This window comes from Palaemon carinicauda, chromosome 19, assembly GCF_036898095.1.
Source record: "Palaemon carinicauda isolate YSFRI2023 chromosome 19, ASM3689809v2, whole genome shotgun sequence".
Classification (NCBI taxonomy): domain Eukaryota; kingdom Metazoa; phylum Arthropoda; class Malacostraca; order Decapoda; family Palaemonidae; genus Palaemon; species Palaemon carinicauda.
Window position 1 is genome coordinate 50305397 of NC_090743.1, and position 14827 is coordinate 50320223.

The window sequence follows — 14827 nt, forward strand, 5'->3', positions numbered from 1 at the left end:
GGCAAGGGTGCTAAATGACACCGGATTCGTCCTCAGGGGAGGTAGAGATGTTGTGAATGGGACGCGATATCCCTGACTGCTTACAGAAATCGTCCAGGAAACGGCCCTGAGTTGCTGCAACCTGTCTGCGCAACCTTGTAGGTATACCGCCACTGGCGGACATGCAGGGCAACTGCCAATCCTAGCGTTTGCGGCCTCGGTTGCCCCTCTAGGATTCTTCCCTCCCCTGGGGAACTTTTTGCCTTTCTTGTCCTTGACCGGAAAGGGCTTAGACCCCACTGTCTTAGCTGCCGTTGATTTGGTAGGACGTGGCTGCTGAGGTGCTGGTTTATAGGGCTTGAATGTCAAGGCCCTATATAGGAGGGAGTCTCGTTGACTTCCTACACCTCTCAGCCGCCTGCTTCACGTCCTTAGGCTCAAACAGCTTCGTTCCCATAACGAAGAATGTCTGAGCCTGAAGATTTGGTGCTAGAGGACACCTGGTATTTCTTTGGAGTCCTTGACTCCCTCCCGGGAGGGATGCAGGACTCCAATAACGACTGAGGCAGGCTCTTCTCCACCTTTATTCGAGAAAACTTATCGCGCGAGGTGGGGTTTCCCTCAATGGTGTGATTGGGGAACGTCTCACCTCCCGTGACTCTCCTGAGGGCGGGAAAACTTCGTTCGAAGGTGAAGGAGTAAAGTCTGAGGGGGGAGAGTACCTGCCTCGAAGACTTACGAGGAGACAGCTACGTCCTCGGAGAAGATACCTCGTCCGAATTCCTCTTTTCCTCTTCGGGGGACTGGTTGCAGCCAAGGATTTGTGGCTCCATTCAGAGAGAACAGCTTCAAAGCCTGTGCTACCGCTCTGATTAGAGTCCCAAACCAGGTTTCGGCCGACGGTTGCGCTGTCAGACACTCCCTCTGGAGGGGAAGTCGCCTGTAAAAAGATAAGGACGGCATGTCCCTGGACCTTTCTGGAACCTTCCCCCCTCCGGCAAGCACACTGTTCTGTGCTTGGGGGGGGGGGGGGGTAAATGTGGCAATGGCGGCATTACAGCGCGTTGTCCGGCAGCCTCGCGTGGGGGAGGGCATTGGCGATTGCGCTAGGGAGCACGCTGGCGCTCGCGCGCGATGGGAAATACCCAGGGGTCGGGCGCGAGACACTGTTGAAATGCTCGCACGCGCGCGGGCGAGACTTCATAGGGTGCGTAGGAATCAGATTGACGAGCAGGGTCAGAATGAAGAGCCCGTGCGGACCAGAATGTTGGCATGCGCGCGGCTATCAACGCGCGTACGAGTTTGTTGGGGCGCGCGAGTGCGTGGAATAACATCTGCGCGCGCGAGGAAGAGATTGTCGGCGCTTGCGCGAGTAAGAAGATCGTCGGCGTTTGCGCGCGCAAGAAGATCGTCGGCGCTCGCGCGAGTAAGAAGATCGTCGGCGCTGGCGCTTGCGCGCATAAGAAGATCGTCGTAGCTAGCGCGCGCGCTTTTGCGCTAGGTTGAAGATCAGCTGACAGGACGATCAGGAACTGGGATGTGTCCTTAAAAGGGAGGGGATCCCCTGAAGAGGACCAAGGCATGTCTGCTTCAGAGTCCAGAGCTGACGATCAACACTGGAAGTACTGCTTGATACTTCCGAGGAGTGGTCTCTAAGAGAGACCTCTCCCGCAAACGGGAGAGGTGCCCTTCGTAGAAGAGACTTGGAGACACCGCAGGCTGAACCACTGGTGAGCGCCTGTGCGCTATCTCAGGAACTCCAACGATGTGCGCTAATGCGCAGGGAATGTTGGCGAGCAGTGCCTGGAACAGGATGTCTCTTGATAGCAGTCTCAGGAACAGCAGGACCGGCAGGCGAGCATTTGCTCGCAATCGCGCAGAGGATACCTGGCGCTTAAGGGACTTACTCACAATGTGAGAAAGCCCCTTTTGCCCCGAAGGGATCGGTGCCCGTTGGATAACCATTCTAATATGGTATGACTGCATCTGATTTGCGTTTCATGCTCGATTTAATTTTACTACGTACTGTATACTGAATTATCGTATGATCACATTCTCTTTTCGTGTTTTATTTCTTTCTGTACTGAATTATATGTCATATGTAATGCAATGAACAATCAGTAAGAGCAGATATTACTAATTACAGTATTAATGGAATTACAGGTAACGAAATATCGTATTTGGGGTCTTCATATATCGCGGTATTTTCGAAATTTCCGGAAAATCCGCGATATGTTTATATACTGTATATGGGTTATGAAAAAAACCCGCGAAGTGGTGAATCCGCGATGGTCGAACCGTGAAGTAGCGAGGGCTCACTGTACACAAAAATATATACATAAGCATAAAGAATGTTTATATGTATATTACGAGTATAAGAAAAAGTAAGTAAAAAGACAAAAAGCATTAATGGCTGTCAAAAAAGCGAGGGTGAAAGCGGACACGTCCAATCACCACCCGAGCCAAAGTAAAAGTGAGCTCATCACACAGGTGTGTGAGGGGGGGGGTAGCAAGCTACCCCTGCCTAACTAGCAATGGGGGTAGTAAACCCTCGTTAAAATTCTAATGGCTCGTCATTTCAGCTACGCCGAAAGTAATAACCCATATTAAGTAGCGTGGACTGTATTTCACTTACGGAACAATTGAACCTTAGGCCCTTTCACCCCTTCGAGTGCGAAACCTCGTACGACAACCCGTGGAGCTCACTAACTCGTTTAGCGGAGGCCAAGGCAAGGAGGAACTCTGTCTTAAGGATAAAGTCTTTGTCATGTATGTTCCTGAGGGGTTTGAAGGGTGGTCTAGAAAGGGCCTTAAGGACTCTGGCTACATCCCATTTGGGAACTCTAGAGGAAAGTGGAGAACACGATTGTTCGAAGCTCCTAATGAGCATCGAGATCTGCCGGGAAGCTCCTAGATCGAGTCCCTTAAGGAGAAAGACCTGACCTAATGCGGCTCGGACACCTTTGATGACCGGGATAGATACTCCTAGGTCGTCTCTCAGGTGAACTAGAAAGTCCGCTACCTTGTGAATAGAAGCCTCCAATGGCCTGAGGTTCTGGGAAGCGCACCACTTCGTGAATGCGGCCCACTTAGCTTGGTAAACCAAGACTGAAGATTTCCTCAGATATCCAGTCATCCTTGCGGTGGTCTTGGACGAATATCCCTCCTTCCTCAGGAGACGCTCGATAACCTCCACGCGTGTAGGCGGAGGGAAAGGGTTTTCGTGAAACTTCTCGAAATGGGGCTGATGGAGGAGGTCTTCTCTGTCCGGAAGCGGCCACGGTGGAAGGACCGCTAGCTCCTTTAGGTCCGCGAACCACTCTCTCTCCGGCCACCAGGGTGGTACCAAAGTCATCTGCAGGTTCTTTGCACGTCTGACTCTGTTGAGGAGTTGTCTGAGGGTTCCGAAGGGAGGGAAGGCATAAACGTTGAGACCGTCCCACGTGTGCTGGAAGGCGTCCTCGAACGCTGTTGCTGGGTCTGGCACTGGAGAACAGAACACGGGGGGCTGGGCGTTGAGCTCTGTGGCGAACAGGTCCATCACCGGCGACCCCCACTTTAGGATGATTGTCTAGGCCACTTCTGGGTGTAGGGACCACTCTGATCCTACTACTTGACCCACCCTGCTGAGGCCGTCGGCTAGGACGTTCCTTTTCCCTGGAATGAACCTGGCTGTGAGCTCAATGTGTTCCCTTTCGGCCCATTCCAGGATCTTTGCCATGAGGTTGCACAACTCCCTCGATTTTAGCCCTCCTTGCTTCTTCGTAGGCTACCACGGTGGCGTTGTCGCACATGAGCGCCACTGTGTTCCCTCGGAGAAGGTGGACGAACTCTAAGCAAGCTCTCTGAACCGCCATCAGTTCTAGGATGTTTATATGTAAGTTCCTCTCCTCGGAAGACCACTTTCCCTTCGCTGATTCGTCAAGGCGATGGGCTCCCCACCCCTCCTTTGACGCGTCTGTGAAGAGTAACATCTCTGGAGGGGCGGTCGCGAATGGCATCCCTTTGAGGGTGTTCACCTTGTCGGACCACCACTTCAGGGTCTCCTTCGTCTCCGGGAAAACGGTGACTATCTTGTGCGGGGACTCACCCGGGACCAGAGTTCTTTCAGGTTCCATTGAACTGCCCTTAGCTTGAGTCTCCACCGAGGGACTAGCTTCTCTAAAGATACCAGGTACCCCACTAGTCTCTGCCAGTCCTTGGCTCTCCTTGAGAAGTCCGATAGGAAGGGGAAGATTATCCGATCCAGGTTCTCGAGCCTCTCTGTGGAGGGGAAGGCTCTCCCCAACTTGGAGTCCAGGACCATCCCCAGGTAAGTCATCCTGGTGAAGGGGATCAACTGTGACTTTTCCATGTTGATGGTGATCCCCAAGTCTTTGCAGAACTGTAGAAGCTTTGCGCCTTGCTCCTTCAGTGCTTCTTCTGAGGCTGAAAGCAGCAACCAGTCGTCTAGGTATCGGGTCAGGCGGATCCCCTTCTCGTGAGCCCAGACTGACACTGTTGTGAAGACTCTCGTAAAGACCTGCAGAGCCGTCGACAGCCCGAAACATAAGGTTCTGAACTGCAACGACTGGGAACCCCACTTCATCCTTAGGAACTTCCTGATGGAGGGGTGAACAGGGATCTGAAAGTATGCGCCCTTGAGGTCCAGTGACATCATGAAGTCCCCTTTCCTCAAGGCTGCCATCACCGACTTCGGAGTGTCCATCTTGAAGTCGGTTTTGCTTATGAACTTGTTGACGGCCGAGAGGTCTATGACCGGCTTCCAACCCCCTGTTGCCTTCTCCACCAGGAAGAGCCTGCTGTAGAACCCAGGGGACGGATCCTTGACTAGTTTTAATGCTCCTTTGCTCAGCATGGCTGACAACTCTTGTAATGCCGCCTTCTTCAAGGGGTCCTTGGGAGCCAACCACTCTGCACGTTGGTCGGGGATCAGAGGGGGAGGGTCCGCCAAGAAGGGAATTCTGTACCCGTCCCTCAGGACTACCACGGACCATGTGTCCGCTCCGTTGTCCCGCCATGCTTGCCAAGAACGTTTGAGGCATCCCCCTACCTGAGGCTTCAGCAGGAGTAGGGGGCCGCTCTTCCTATCTTCTCCTGGAGGCGCGGCTTGAACGGCCTCTCCTGGAGCTGGAGTAATTTTGCCTAAAGGAAGCCTGCGGAGTAGTACTTCTCCTACAGGGGGGGGCTGCGGCGCTTGATGCCAAGACGACGAAGGGGAGTCTCGTCCAGGTTGTGCTGCAGAGGTGTGGGGACCGTCTGGCGCAGCCCTTCTGTGAGTGGGACGTCTTGCTGCACGAGGCCTGGAATCTCCTGTCTCCTTGAGCTTCCGTACCCTCTCCATAGCTTCCTCCACTGCCTTCAGGGGGAAGACGGAGTCACCCCACACTGCGGAGTTCCTCAGGCACTTCGCTTCCCTCTCGTTGAGCCTACGGACCAACATATTGAAGACAGTGTCTCTCCTCCGTAAGATCCAGTTGGCCATCTGTGTGAGGGACTGGAAGGTGAGGAATTTCATTGCCTTCCCACCTAAGTGGATCAGTTCCTGGAGTAGGGTTTGGTTTTCAGGCACTGCCAATTCATGGGACAGTTGAAAACCTACTAAGGTGCAAGCCCACCAGTCCAGCCACGACGTGACGTTCACTATGTCCTGGGCCGTGTCTTCCATCATCGCGGCCTCGGCTGGAGAAAAGCACACTGGGGCAGAGGAGGCTTTTGTCTTCCACACTGCCCTGGTTGAGGGTGGCTATCGCCGCTTCGACTGCGTGGGGCCCCCGAGTGCCACCCGTCAGGGACGTAAAATCTCTTCTGGGTCCTTAACCCCCGGCAGCAGCTTGAAGGACCCTTGGGCCCTGAGAGAATTTACTTGACCCGCGACGTATCTGTCCACGTGGTCTATCCCCAACTTAACGTCTGGGGCCAACGGAAAGGTTAGCGATGGCTTTTGTTAGAAGGGGTTGTCGACCATCCTTCCCAGACCAGAGAGCCAGGCTTGCTCTGTCGAAGGTTTCGGGTCGTCCAGCCTGTGGTGTCATCTGATAAGGGCCAGCACTTTTCTATAGGAAGAAACCTTGTCTGCTGAGCACTCCTCACCGTCCATCAGTCCTTCCATCACTTGATCCTCCGCGTCGGGTGCATCGCCGATCATGTATGGAGCCACGTGGGAGGCTAGGTCATCTCTCTCTCGCCGATCCAATGGCGCGGGTACTTCTAACACGGGTGGATCCACCGAGACGGAGGTAGCCGTCATGGGTCTACCCCCTCCCGGGGAGCTCCGTGGGACCAGGGGTCCCCGGTGAGCTGCCAGTTGGCCAGGGCGCTAGGACAGAGTTGCCGTGGGACCGGGGATGGGGCCCATGTTACTGGGCCGAAGCAGCGGCTCTCTCGCGCTGGGCGGGTGGAGCCGGTGACTTCGCGGGTAAAGGCATCGCGAAGTTGACGTGTGTCGGCGGCTTCGGCAGACGAGCGGACGACACGTGTGGTAAGAGTGAAGGAGCGGCTTTAGCAGGCACTGCGGATGATACTGGAGCGGCGGCTGCCCTGATCGGCTCGCTACGGGGAACCGTCAATCGAATCCACTTGTCCCTGGACGAGCGCCCTTTCTTGCTCCTCTTCCTGGAGGTCTTCGAGCATTTCCTGGACGGGGCTGAGCGGGAGCGAGATCTCCTCCTACGGGACCTCTTTCGTTTCCTTCTCGCCTAACGGGGATTGGAGTCTTCCGAAGAGGACGAGTCTGACGATGATGATGAGGAGGAAGAGGAAAAGACGGAAGAAGAGCTCACCGAGTCCTCCTCCGACAATGTAGGGTCCTCATGCTGCTTCCCAGGCGCGGGAGTGTCGATGACGGCGCCCGGGGAGTCCGTAGAGCCTTCCTAGACGCGAAACAGCCGTCGAACTCCTCCTCTTGGTGCATTGGCGACCTGAAGGGTGTCCTAGGCGCCGTCCAAACAATGGAGTCGGGGTCCGACGAACCTGTAGGCTGCCTCTCCATGTCTACTTCTCCCCCGGGTGCTGAAGTACCTGAAATGCACTGCCACAATGCGGGGGAAGGAGCCGATCCTGTCTTCCCCCCACACCGGGTCTTTGGTCGAGACGTGTCCTGCAGGCACCAGAACTTCGTCTCCTGAGCACAACGAAGGTTCTCGTAGAACCTTTGAAAATGTGGTTGCCGGAGAAGGTCTGGCCTGGACGGAAGGGGGCAAGGTGAAAGTTGTGCCAGTTCTTTTAGATCCACGAACCATTCTCCAGCCACCAGGGCGCTACCAAAGTCATCCACAGGTTGTCCGCCCTCCTTACTCTGTTGAGGACCTGTCTGAGCATCCCGAAGGGGGGAAAGGCGTAAACGTCGAGGTTGTCCCACGGGTGCTGGAAGGCGTCCTCGAACGCCGCTCTTGGGTCTGGCACAGGAGAACAAAACACAGGGAGCTGTGCGTTCAACCTCGTTGCGAAGAGGTCCATCACTGGCGATCCCCATTTTTGAATGGTTTTGGCTACTTCTGGGTGCAGGGACCATCCGGATCACTACTTGTCCCATCCAGCTGAGGCCGTCGGCTAGGACATTCCTTTTTCCCGGAATGAACCTTGCTGAGATTCTGATCTCTTCTACTTCGGCCCATTCCAGAAGTTCCAAAGTGAGGACGCACAACTCCTTTGATTTTAGTCCTCCTTGTTTCTTTATGTAGGCCACCACCGTGGCGTTGTCGCACATCAGAGCCACGGTGTTCCCCCGGAGTAGATGGACGAACTCCAGGCACGCCCTTCGCACTGCCCACATCTCTAGCACGTTGATGTGCTGGTCCTTCTCCTCGTCAGTCCAGCTCCCTCTTGCTGACCTTCCAAGGAGATGGGCACCCCACCACTCCTTTGATGCGTCCGTGAACAGGAGCATCTCCGGAGGGTCGGCTGTGAAGGGCATTCCCTTGAGGGTGTTCGACCTGCCGCACCACCACTCTAGGACCTCCTTCGTCTCCGGGAAAACCGGAATCACCTTGTGGGGGGAGTCCCTCTGGTTCCAGCTCTCCTTCAGATTCCACTGGACCTCCCTGAGCTTCAGCCTGCCCTGGGGGACCAGTTTCTCTAATGACACAAGGTGGCCTATCAGCCTCTACCAGTCCTTCGCTCTCCTGGGCTGGTCTGACAGGAAGGGACGGAGGACCTGATCTAAGTTGTCTAGTCTCTCCCCGGAGGGGAAGGCTCTCGCCAACCGGGAGTCCAGGACCATTCTGAGGTACGTCATCCTGGTGGAGGGTATCAACTGGGACTTCTTCAGGTTGATGATGATACCCAGGACGTTGCAGAACCGCAGGAGCTTCGTGCCTTGCTCCTCAGTACTTCCTCTGAGGCTGAAAGTAACAACCAGTCGTCCAGGTACCGAATCAGGCGAATGCCCTGTTCGTGTGCCCAGGCTGAGACCGTCGTGAAGACCCTCGTGAAGACCTGAGGGGCTGTGGACAGCCCGAAGCAGAGGGTCTTGAAATGCAACGTTTGGGTATTTTACCCATAGGTACTTCCTGCTGGAGGGGTGAACTGGAATTTGGAAGTAGACGTCCTTGAGATCTACTGACATCAAGAAGTCCCCTTCCCTCAAGGACGCTAAGACCGACTTCCGAGTGTCCATCTTGAAGTCAGTCTTGCACACGAACTTGTTGAGGGCTGAGAGGTCTATGACCGGACTCCAGCCCCCTGTCGCTTTCTCCACCAGGAGAAGCCTGCTGTAGAACCCCGGACCTGGGTCCTTGACTGGTTCTATCGCTCCTTTCGCCAGCATCGCTGAGACTTCCTCCTGCAGGGCTGTCTTTTTCAAGGGGTCCTTGGGGGCTAGCCACTCTGCCCGCTGATCTGGCATCAAAGGTGGGGGGTCCGCTAGGAAGGGTAACCTGTACCCTTCCTTCAGGACTGCCGCGGTCCACGGGTCTGCTCCGTGGTCTTTCCATGCTTGCCAAGAGTGTTTGAGGTATTCCCCCACCTGAGGCTTCGGCACGAGTAGGGGTCCTCCCTCCCTATCTCCTCCTAGAGGCGCGGCCTGAACGCCCTCTTCTGGACGCTGCGTAGGGAGGCCTATAGGAGGATTGAGCTGAGGCTGCTCCCCTACGGGAGGGCTGAGAGGAATGTGACGAGGCCGTAGTAGGGGTGTCTCTCCTGGGCTGGCTAGGTGAAGCCCGAGGAGGGAGAGGAACATCGGAGGTAGACCTTCTATGTGCAGGTCTCCTCACTGGAGGGGGTCTGGAATCGCCCGGATCCTTGAGTTTCCTGACCCTTTCAATTGACTCCTCAGCTGCCTTCAGGGGGAAAATCGAGTCGTCCCACAGGGTTAGGCTTCTCAGCGACCTCACTTCTCTGTCAGGAAGCCGTCTAGTAATCTTGTTGAGGACCGTGTCCCTTCTCCGTAGGACCCAGTTGGCGGCCTGCGCTAGGAACTGGTAAGACAGAAACTTCAGGGCCTTACCTCCCGAGCTAATCAGCTCCTTGAGTAAGGCCTGATTCTCTGGAACCATGAGGTCGTACGAGGCCTGGACGCCCACTAGGGTGGATGCCCACCAATCCAGCCACGAGGAGACGTTCACGAGGTCCTTCGCTATTTCCTCCATCATGGTGGCTTCTGATGGAGAAAAGCAAATTGGTGCTGTAGAGGCCCTCTCTTCCGCTGCTCCCTGGCCTAAAACGGCGAGTACAGGCTCCAGTGTACAGGGGCCTGCACGATGGCCCTCCGGGAGCTAAAACTTGCTCTGGGACTTCAGGCCCTGGAGCAGTTTGGAGGAACTCTGGTTCTAGGGAGCCTCGGCGTGGTTGGCCACAATCTCGTCCACGTGGGCTCTACCCAGCTTCACATCCCTGGCTAACGGTAGTGCTAGGGAGGGTCTCTGCTGGATGGGGGCATCCACAAGTCTGTTGAGACTGGATCGCTAGAATTCCTCGGAGGAGGGCTCATGCTCGTCCAGCCTGTAGTGTCTCCGAATGAGCCCTATCACCCTTCGATAGGCTGACACCTCTGCTGCTGAACCCTCCCCTTGGTCGTTCAGCTCCTCCGTAGGACGTACTGATGCTTAAGACGGGGCTCCTCCGGCGGAGGTCTTCGTACGGGGAGAAGACAAAGCCTTGGCCCTCTCCATCTCTTGGGATTCTGGCCGAAGGACGGGCATAGCCGTCGAGACGGAGGTCTCCGTCCTCGGTCTATCCTTCCTCACGGAGGTCCATGTATCTGCGGGTCTGCTCGACGAGGGGAGCTGTATCTCACGATCCTGATGGCTCAAGGATGCCTTGGAGGTCAGGACGAGACTGCCAGACCGGAGGGGCGAGTCTCTCCGCTGGGCGGATGGAGTCGGAACCTTCGCGGACTTATGCCTGTCTGCTGGGACCTGGAATGACGACTCCCTCCGTCGGTCGAATCTGCCACCGGACGATTATCTCTCCCGAGAATGGGCTCTAGGGCGCCAACTTGAAGAGCTCGGAACTGCTGCCAAGTCTAAAAGTCTGCTGCAAGGGATGACTACCCACTCTTCATCTGGGGAGCCACTTCTCCATTTTCTTCTGGGGGATCCGGAACGTCTACTCACGTGGCGAGACCTGGAGCGGGAGTGAGAACTGGAGTGTCTCCTGCGGGACTTCTCCCGACGTCTTCTGAGTTTCCTCCGGGCTTCGTCCTCCGAGGAGCAGGAAAATGCCTCGACTGAAGAGCCCGACGACTTGTAGACTCGTTTAGGCGGGGTCCGACTCACACGATAACGAAGGAGGGTTCCCTCGACGCTCGATGGACGACGTAGCCTGCAAGAAGACGTCCGGAAACGTAGCAGATGACGGCGCTGGAGGGGAACGTGGACGCTCTTCAGTGGGGGACCAGGTACCGAAGCCTTCTTCCATTCTCAGTGGGGGACCTGAAGGGCGTCTTCGGGGGTACCCACGCAAGGGGGTCTGATGGCGGCGAGTGTTCCTTCTCGGCGGCACCCTCGGCTGCAGATGTTCCTGAAAAACAAGCCCAAGAGGCTGGAGAAGAGTTAGGAACATTTTTCCCCCACATAGGGTTATCAGAGGAGACGTGCTCTCCTTGCACCAGGACTCCGTCCCCCCACACACTCCCGTCCCCTCCCTCAGGCCCCTCACTTGCCTGGAAAGATGCCACAACCCCACTATCCTGCAGACCATAGGCCTCTTCCCCGCAACGGACTTACCTCGTCTCCTACTCTGGGTAGGGGAGGGGTGGCAGGGAAGCTCAGTCCGACGATACGCCCGGCGAAGCAAGGGGAGAAGAGATGCTCGGCTTCTTAGGCGACTTCTTTGTCGCCTTCTTCTTGGTGCCGTAACGCACCCACTGCACCTCGTTCCAGGACACGCACTCCAGACACGTGGCCGTTGGGGAATACACACTGCCCCTACACGACGAACACAAGGAGTGCAGGTCTACTTCAGGTTTCGACAGGAACGCACCACACGATTTACCGGCCATAGGCCCAGGACAACGGCGGGGGATGCTCCATGACGCAGTAGGAAGCACCACGAGACACAAGAACGCACACGGAAAGCAAAGGGAAGAGCTCAAAGGAACCACAGGGGAACCGCGTGAGACACAAATGGGTCGGGGACAAAGAGTCACACTGGGATTAAGGAGAGCGTCAAGATGATATTGTGACGCGACCAGAGAACTTACTGAAGGTCGAGACATGAGCAAGCATGCTCTCTGACCCGGGGTTAGCCTCGGTGCATATCACTCCGCCAGAGGTTATCCCTCATAGAAAACAGGTATAGGGTAAACTACACAAAACTCTGGTCGGATGGGGAGATCCCAGATACTCCTAAGAAAGTAGTTCGAGGTAAGTACTCCGTGTTGGAACAAACATCTGTTAGTTGAGTGCAGTGTTACCAAGTCAGAAGAAAAGTAACTAGAACTAGAGTCCCATGCATTAGCAAAAGTATTCCACATAGAGGAATTTCTAGAGACTTCTTTGATCAATAATTAATTTTGTGGGAAAATTTGTAAGCTATATGAGGAATTTGGGAAATATTACTGGAATTTTACTTCTTTACCAAAAAGTAGATAAAGAACATTGGTAGCACTCCGTTAGTGTAAACAATACTTGAAACAGCAAACACTAAACATGTAGTTGTGGTGACAACTATGATAGGTTTAGAGGTTTCGTATGTAGATATTTGATAAAGTTGGGATAACCAGCGTGCAACTAATTGATATTAACTTGATCCTTTAGTAATGCAACTAAAATATGAAAATTTACTGTGCCAAATAAAAATCACACTGACTAGGAATTGCTGCTAGATTAGTTTGTAAAATCCTCACTATTTTCCAAAAACTGCTTTGCTGAATTAAGGGTGCGTCATACCACTTGTAGCGTCTTATGACACGGGAAATACGGTGTATATATATATATCTAATGTCTGTGTGTATTGTATTTGTAGTGGATAGTTGAGATGTCAAATGATTATACAGAATTGAAATATGGCAACCCAATTTGTAACATTTGTATGCTTTTGCTAACAAAGGCAGTCCTTTAATGTCTGATTCGCTAAGGTTTGAGAATGCTCCGCCCATTTCATAGAAGTTGTAAGAGCAACTCCTTGTCTGTTTTGTCATGGGAACACTAGAGACATCTGATGAAAGATTTCCCTTGAGTGTCGGTGTTCTTTTGATTCTAACTGTACAATAGTAATCAATTGTAATATCCAACCTGAAAATATTGTACAGCACTGGCATCATCCGTTCTCTCACTAAACACAGAGGCCTCTTTACCCTGGCGGACTTTGTATATCGTACTGTGAAACTTTCTTGCATCTGTAAAGAAAAAAAAAGTAGAATAAGAGCTGAAAAACTTAAAGATACATATGTATTTCACGTAAAATTTTTGCTTCCATAAAGTCTATTAAAAATAAGTTTTGTATATTCATTGTTATAATATGCAACAATATGATTATCAAACTAAGATATATTTCCATACTTGGCTCTAAATACAACTAGCTTTTAAGTGAATGTGTCAACTTGACAACCTCTAAATATAACAAAGTTGTCCCACAACGCCGCTGTTGTACCATGCCTTCATGTGATGGGGTGGTTGACAATCCGAAGCAGAGGACTTGAATTGATAAGACCTCCCCTCAGAGAATAAGATGAAGAACTTTGAAGATCAATGTATTGGTATTTGGAAGTGATGCATCCCTTAGATCTAAAGGGATATTTAGTTGTTCGTTCTGATGGCGGCTCGGATGGTGCTCGGTACCTCCATTTTGAATGCAGTATGTTGCGCAAACTAGTTCACAACTCAAGTGGTTGATGGCCTATCTCCAGCCCCCAGTTGATAATACAAGATAGGGCATCCATCCGGTACAAGTTGCAGTGTGACCTTGTCCTGGATCTTTTTCATCACCGATAGTAATATGAGGTGGGTCTCTGAGGTCGGACTATACGTAGATAACATGAGAGCCAATGAACAGAAAACGATAGCCTTCCTGCAGGACACTTACAGTTCAGTCCTTTACCCTGTGCTACTGGCATCTTGGCCATTGCCTTGACAGGCAAACCCATTTTGTGGCAGTGGAAGGAGGGGGAATGCCTTCCTTAATGTCCATTACCTCCTCTCCTGCCTCCTCCCCTTCTATGATGGCTACAAAAGGAGAGAAAGGCTTAGACCAAGGGGTTGTTGGAAGTAATTTGTCAGACTGATTTCAGCTGGGTCAACAATTTGTTCTTTAGTGTCAGCCTTTAAGTACCAGACTTTTCCTTCATCTTCATAATGCACCTTCAACTTCCTCAGGAGGAAAGAGGGTTGGACTCTGGATGGTTGGGGCATTCCTCAATGCCAAAGTTTCCCTTTGTACTATTTTCAGCAGCCCGGTTCCACAGGTTCTCTTATAGCATGCTCTCGACAGGGCTTGATCGTTTGAAAACTACACTGCTCTCAAGTCATGGGATCCTTCCCTGAGGATTGTGCACCATGAGGTGAGCGTGCTTTTGGAAGACAGTGCGCTTAAAATTAGGAGACTGTTCTGCCCGAAGGGTAAGTCAGCACTGTATAGTGAGACTGAATAAGAGAGAGCTTATGAACAGGAGATAAGCCTTTGGAGGGGGGACTGCCTCTTACCCATAGGTAAGTGCTCATGCAGAGGAAAGCATTACCTAAGAGGCAACTGCAACTCTCTGCAATAAGGAAATGCATTATCTGGGTAAAGCCTGTGGACTGTAGGTGTGAGAACCAGATAGCAAGTATAAAAAAGTGAGCGCAGGGTAGAGATCTATCAAGTGTTGAGCATGCAGGAGAGTGCGAACGATCACACGAGTAAACTGTCTAAGTAGCTCAAGTATATTTGGACAAGTGAGTGAGCACTCAAGAACACAAGATCATTCTGTATCCAGAGTATGTTCCTCTAGATTGAGCTCATGATTTAGAGTGCGCATGTAAAGGAGAGCATGCAGTAGGTTATGTCTGCGTGTGAATAGAGGAATTCTCATATGAGTGCAAGGTAGAACACACTGGTGATTATGCTTCCTTTAGTGGGTGTGAATGACGCTATGTAAGTGCGTGCCTGAACAAGGGTGAACGTACTAAATGTTGTGTGTGTGTGTGGCCATAAGGGGGGTTCTAATCAAAGAGAGTACTTCTATAGGTGTGAATGTGTATTAACAGGTGAGGGGTGGAAATTCAGAGAGTCCACTAACTTACAAGCATGTGTGCCTAACAGTGTGTGATGAAAAGGAGAGCGCACACTGAACCTTGTGACTTAAGGAGGAAATATGTCCAGGAATGAGCGTGTGCTCCAGTCTTAGTTTGTTCCACATTAGATAAGCACTCATACGTTGAAGAGACCGCTAACAGGTGCTTGCTTGTGAGCGAAAACGGCCACATACAGT

The 14827-nt window shown here is 52.7% G+C and overlaps 1 protein-coding gene across 2 annotated transcripts in view; it reads right to left on the bottom strand.

The window, feature by feature from the left end:
- Art4 (arginine methyltransferase 4) overlaps window positions 1–14827 on the bottom strand; it is a 188398-nt gene that overhangs the window by 150407 nt on the left and 23164 nt on the right. For both annotated transcript variants that reach the window (XM_068393560.1, XM_068393561.1), the window contains exon 3: window positions 12654–12757. In XM_068393560.1, coding sequence (XP_068249661.1) covers window positions 12654–12757 — 104 coding nt within the window. The remainder of the gene's footprint in view (window positions 1–12653; window positions 12758–14827) is intronic.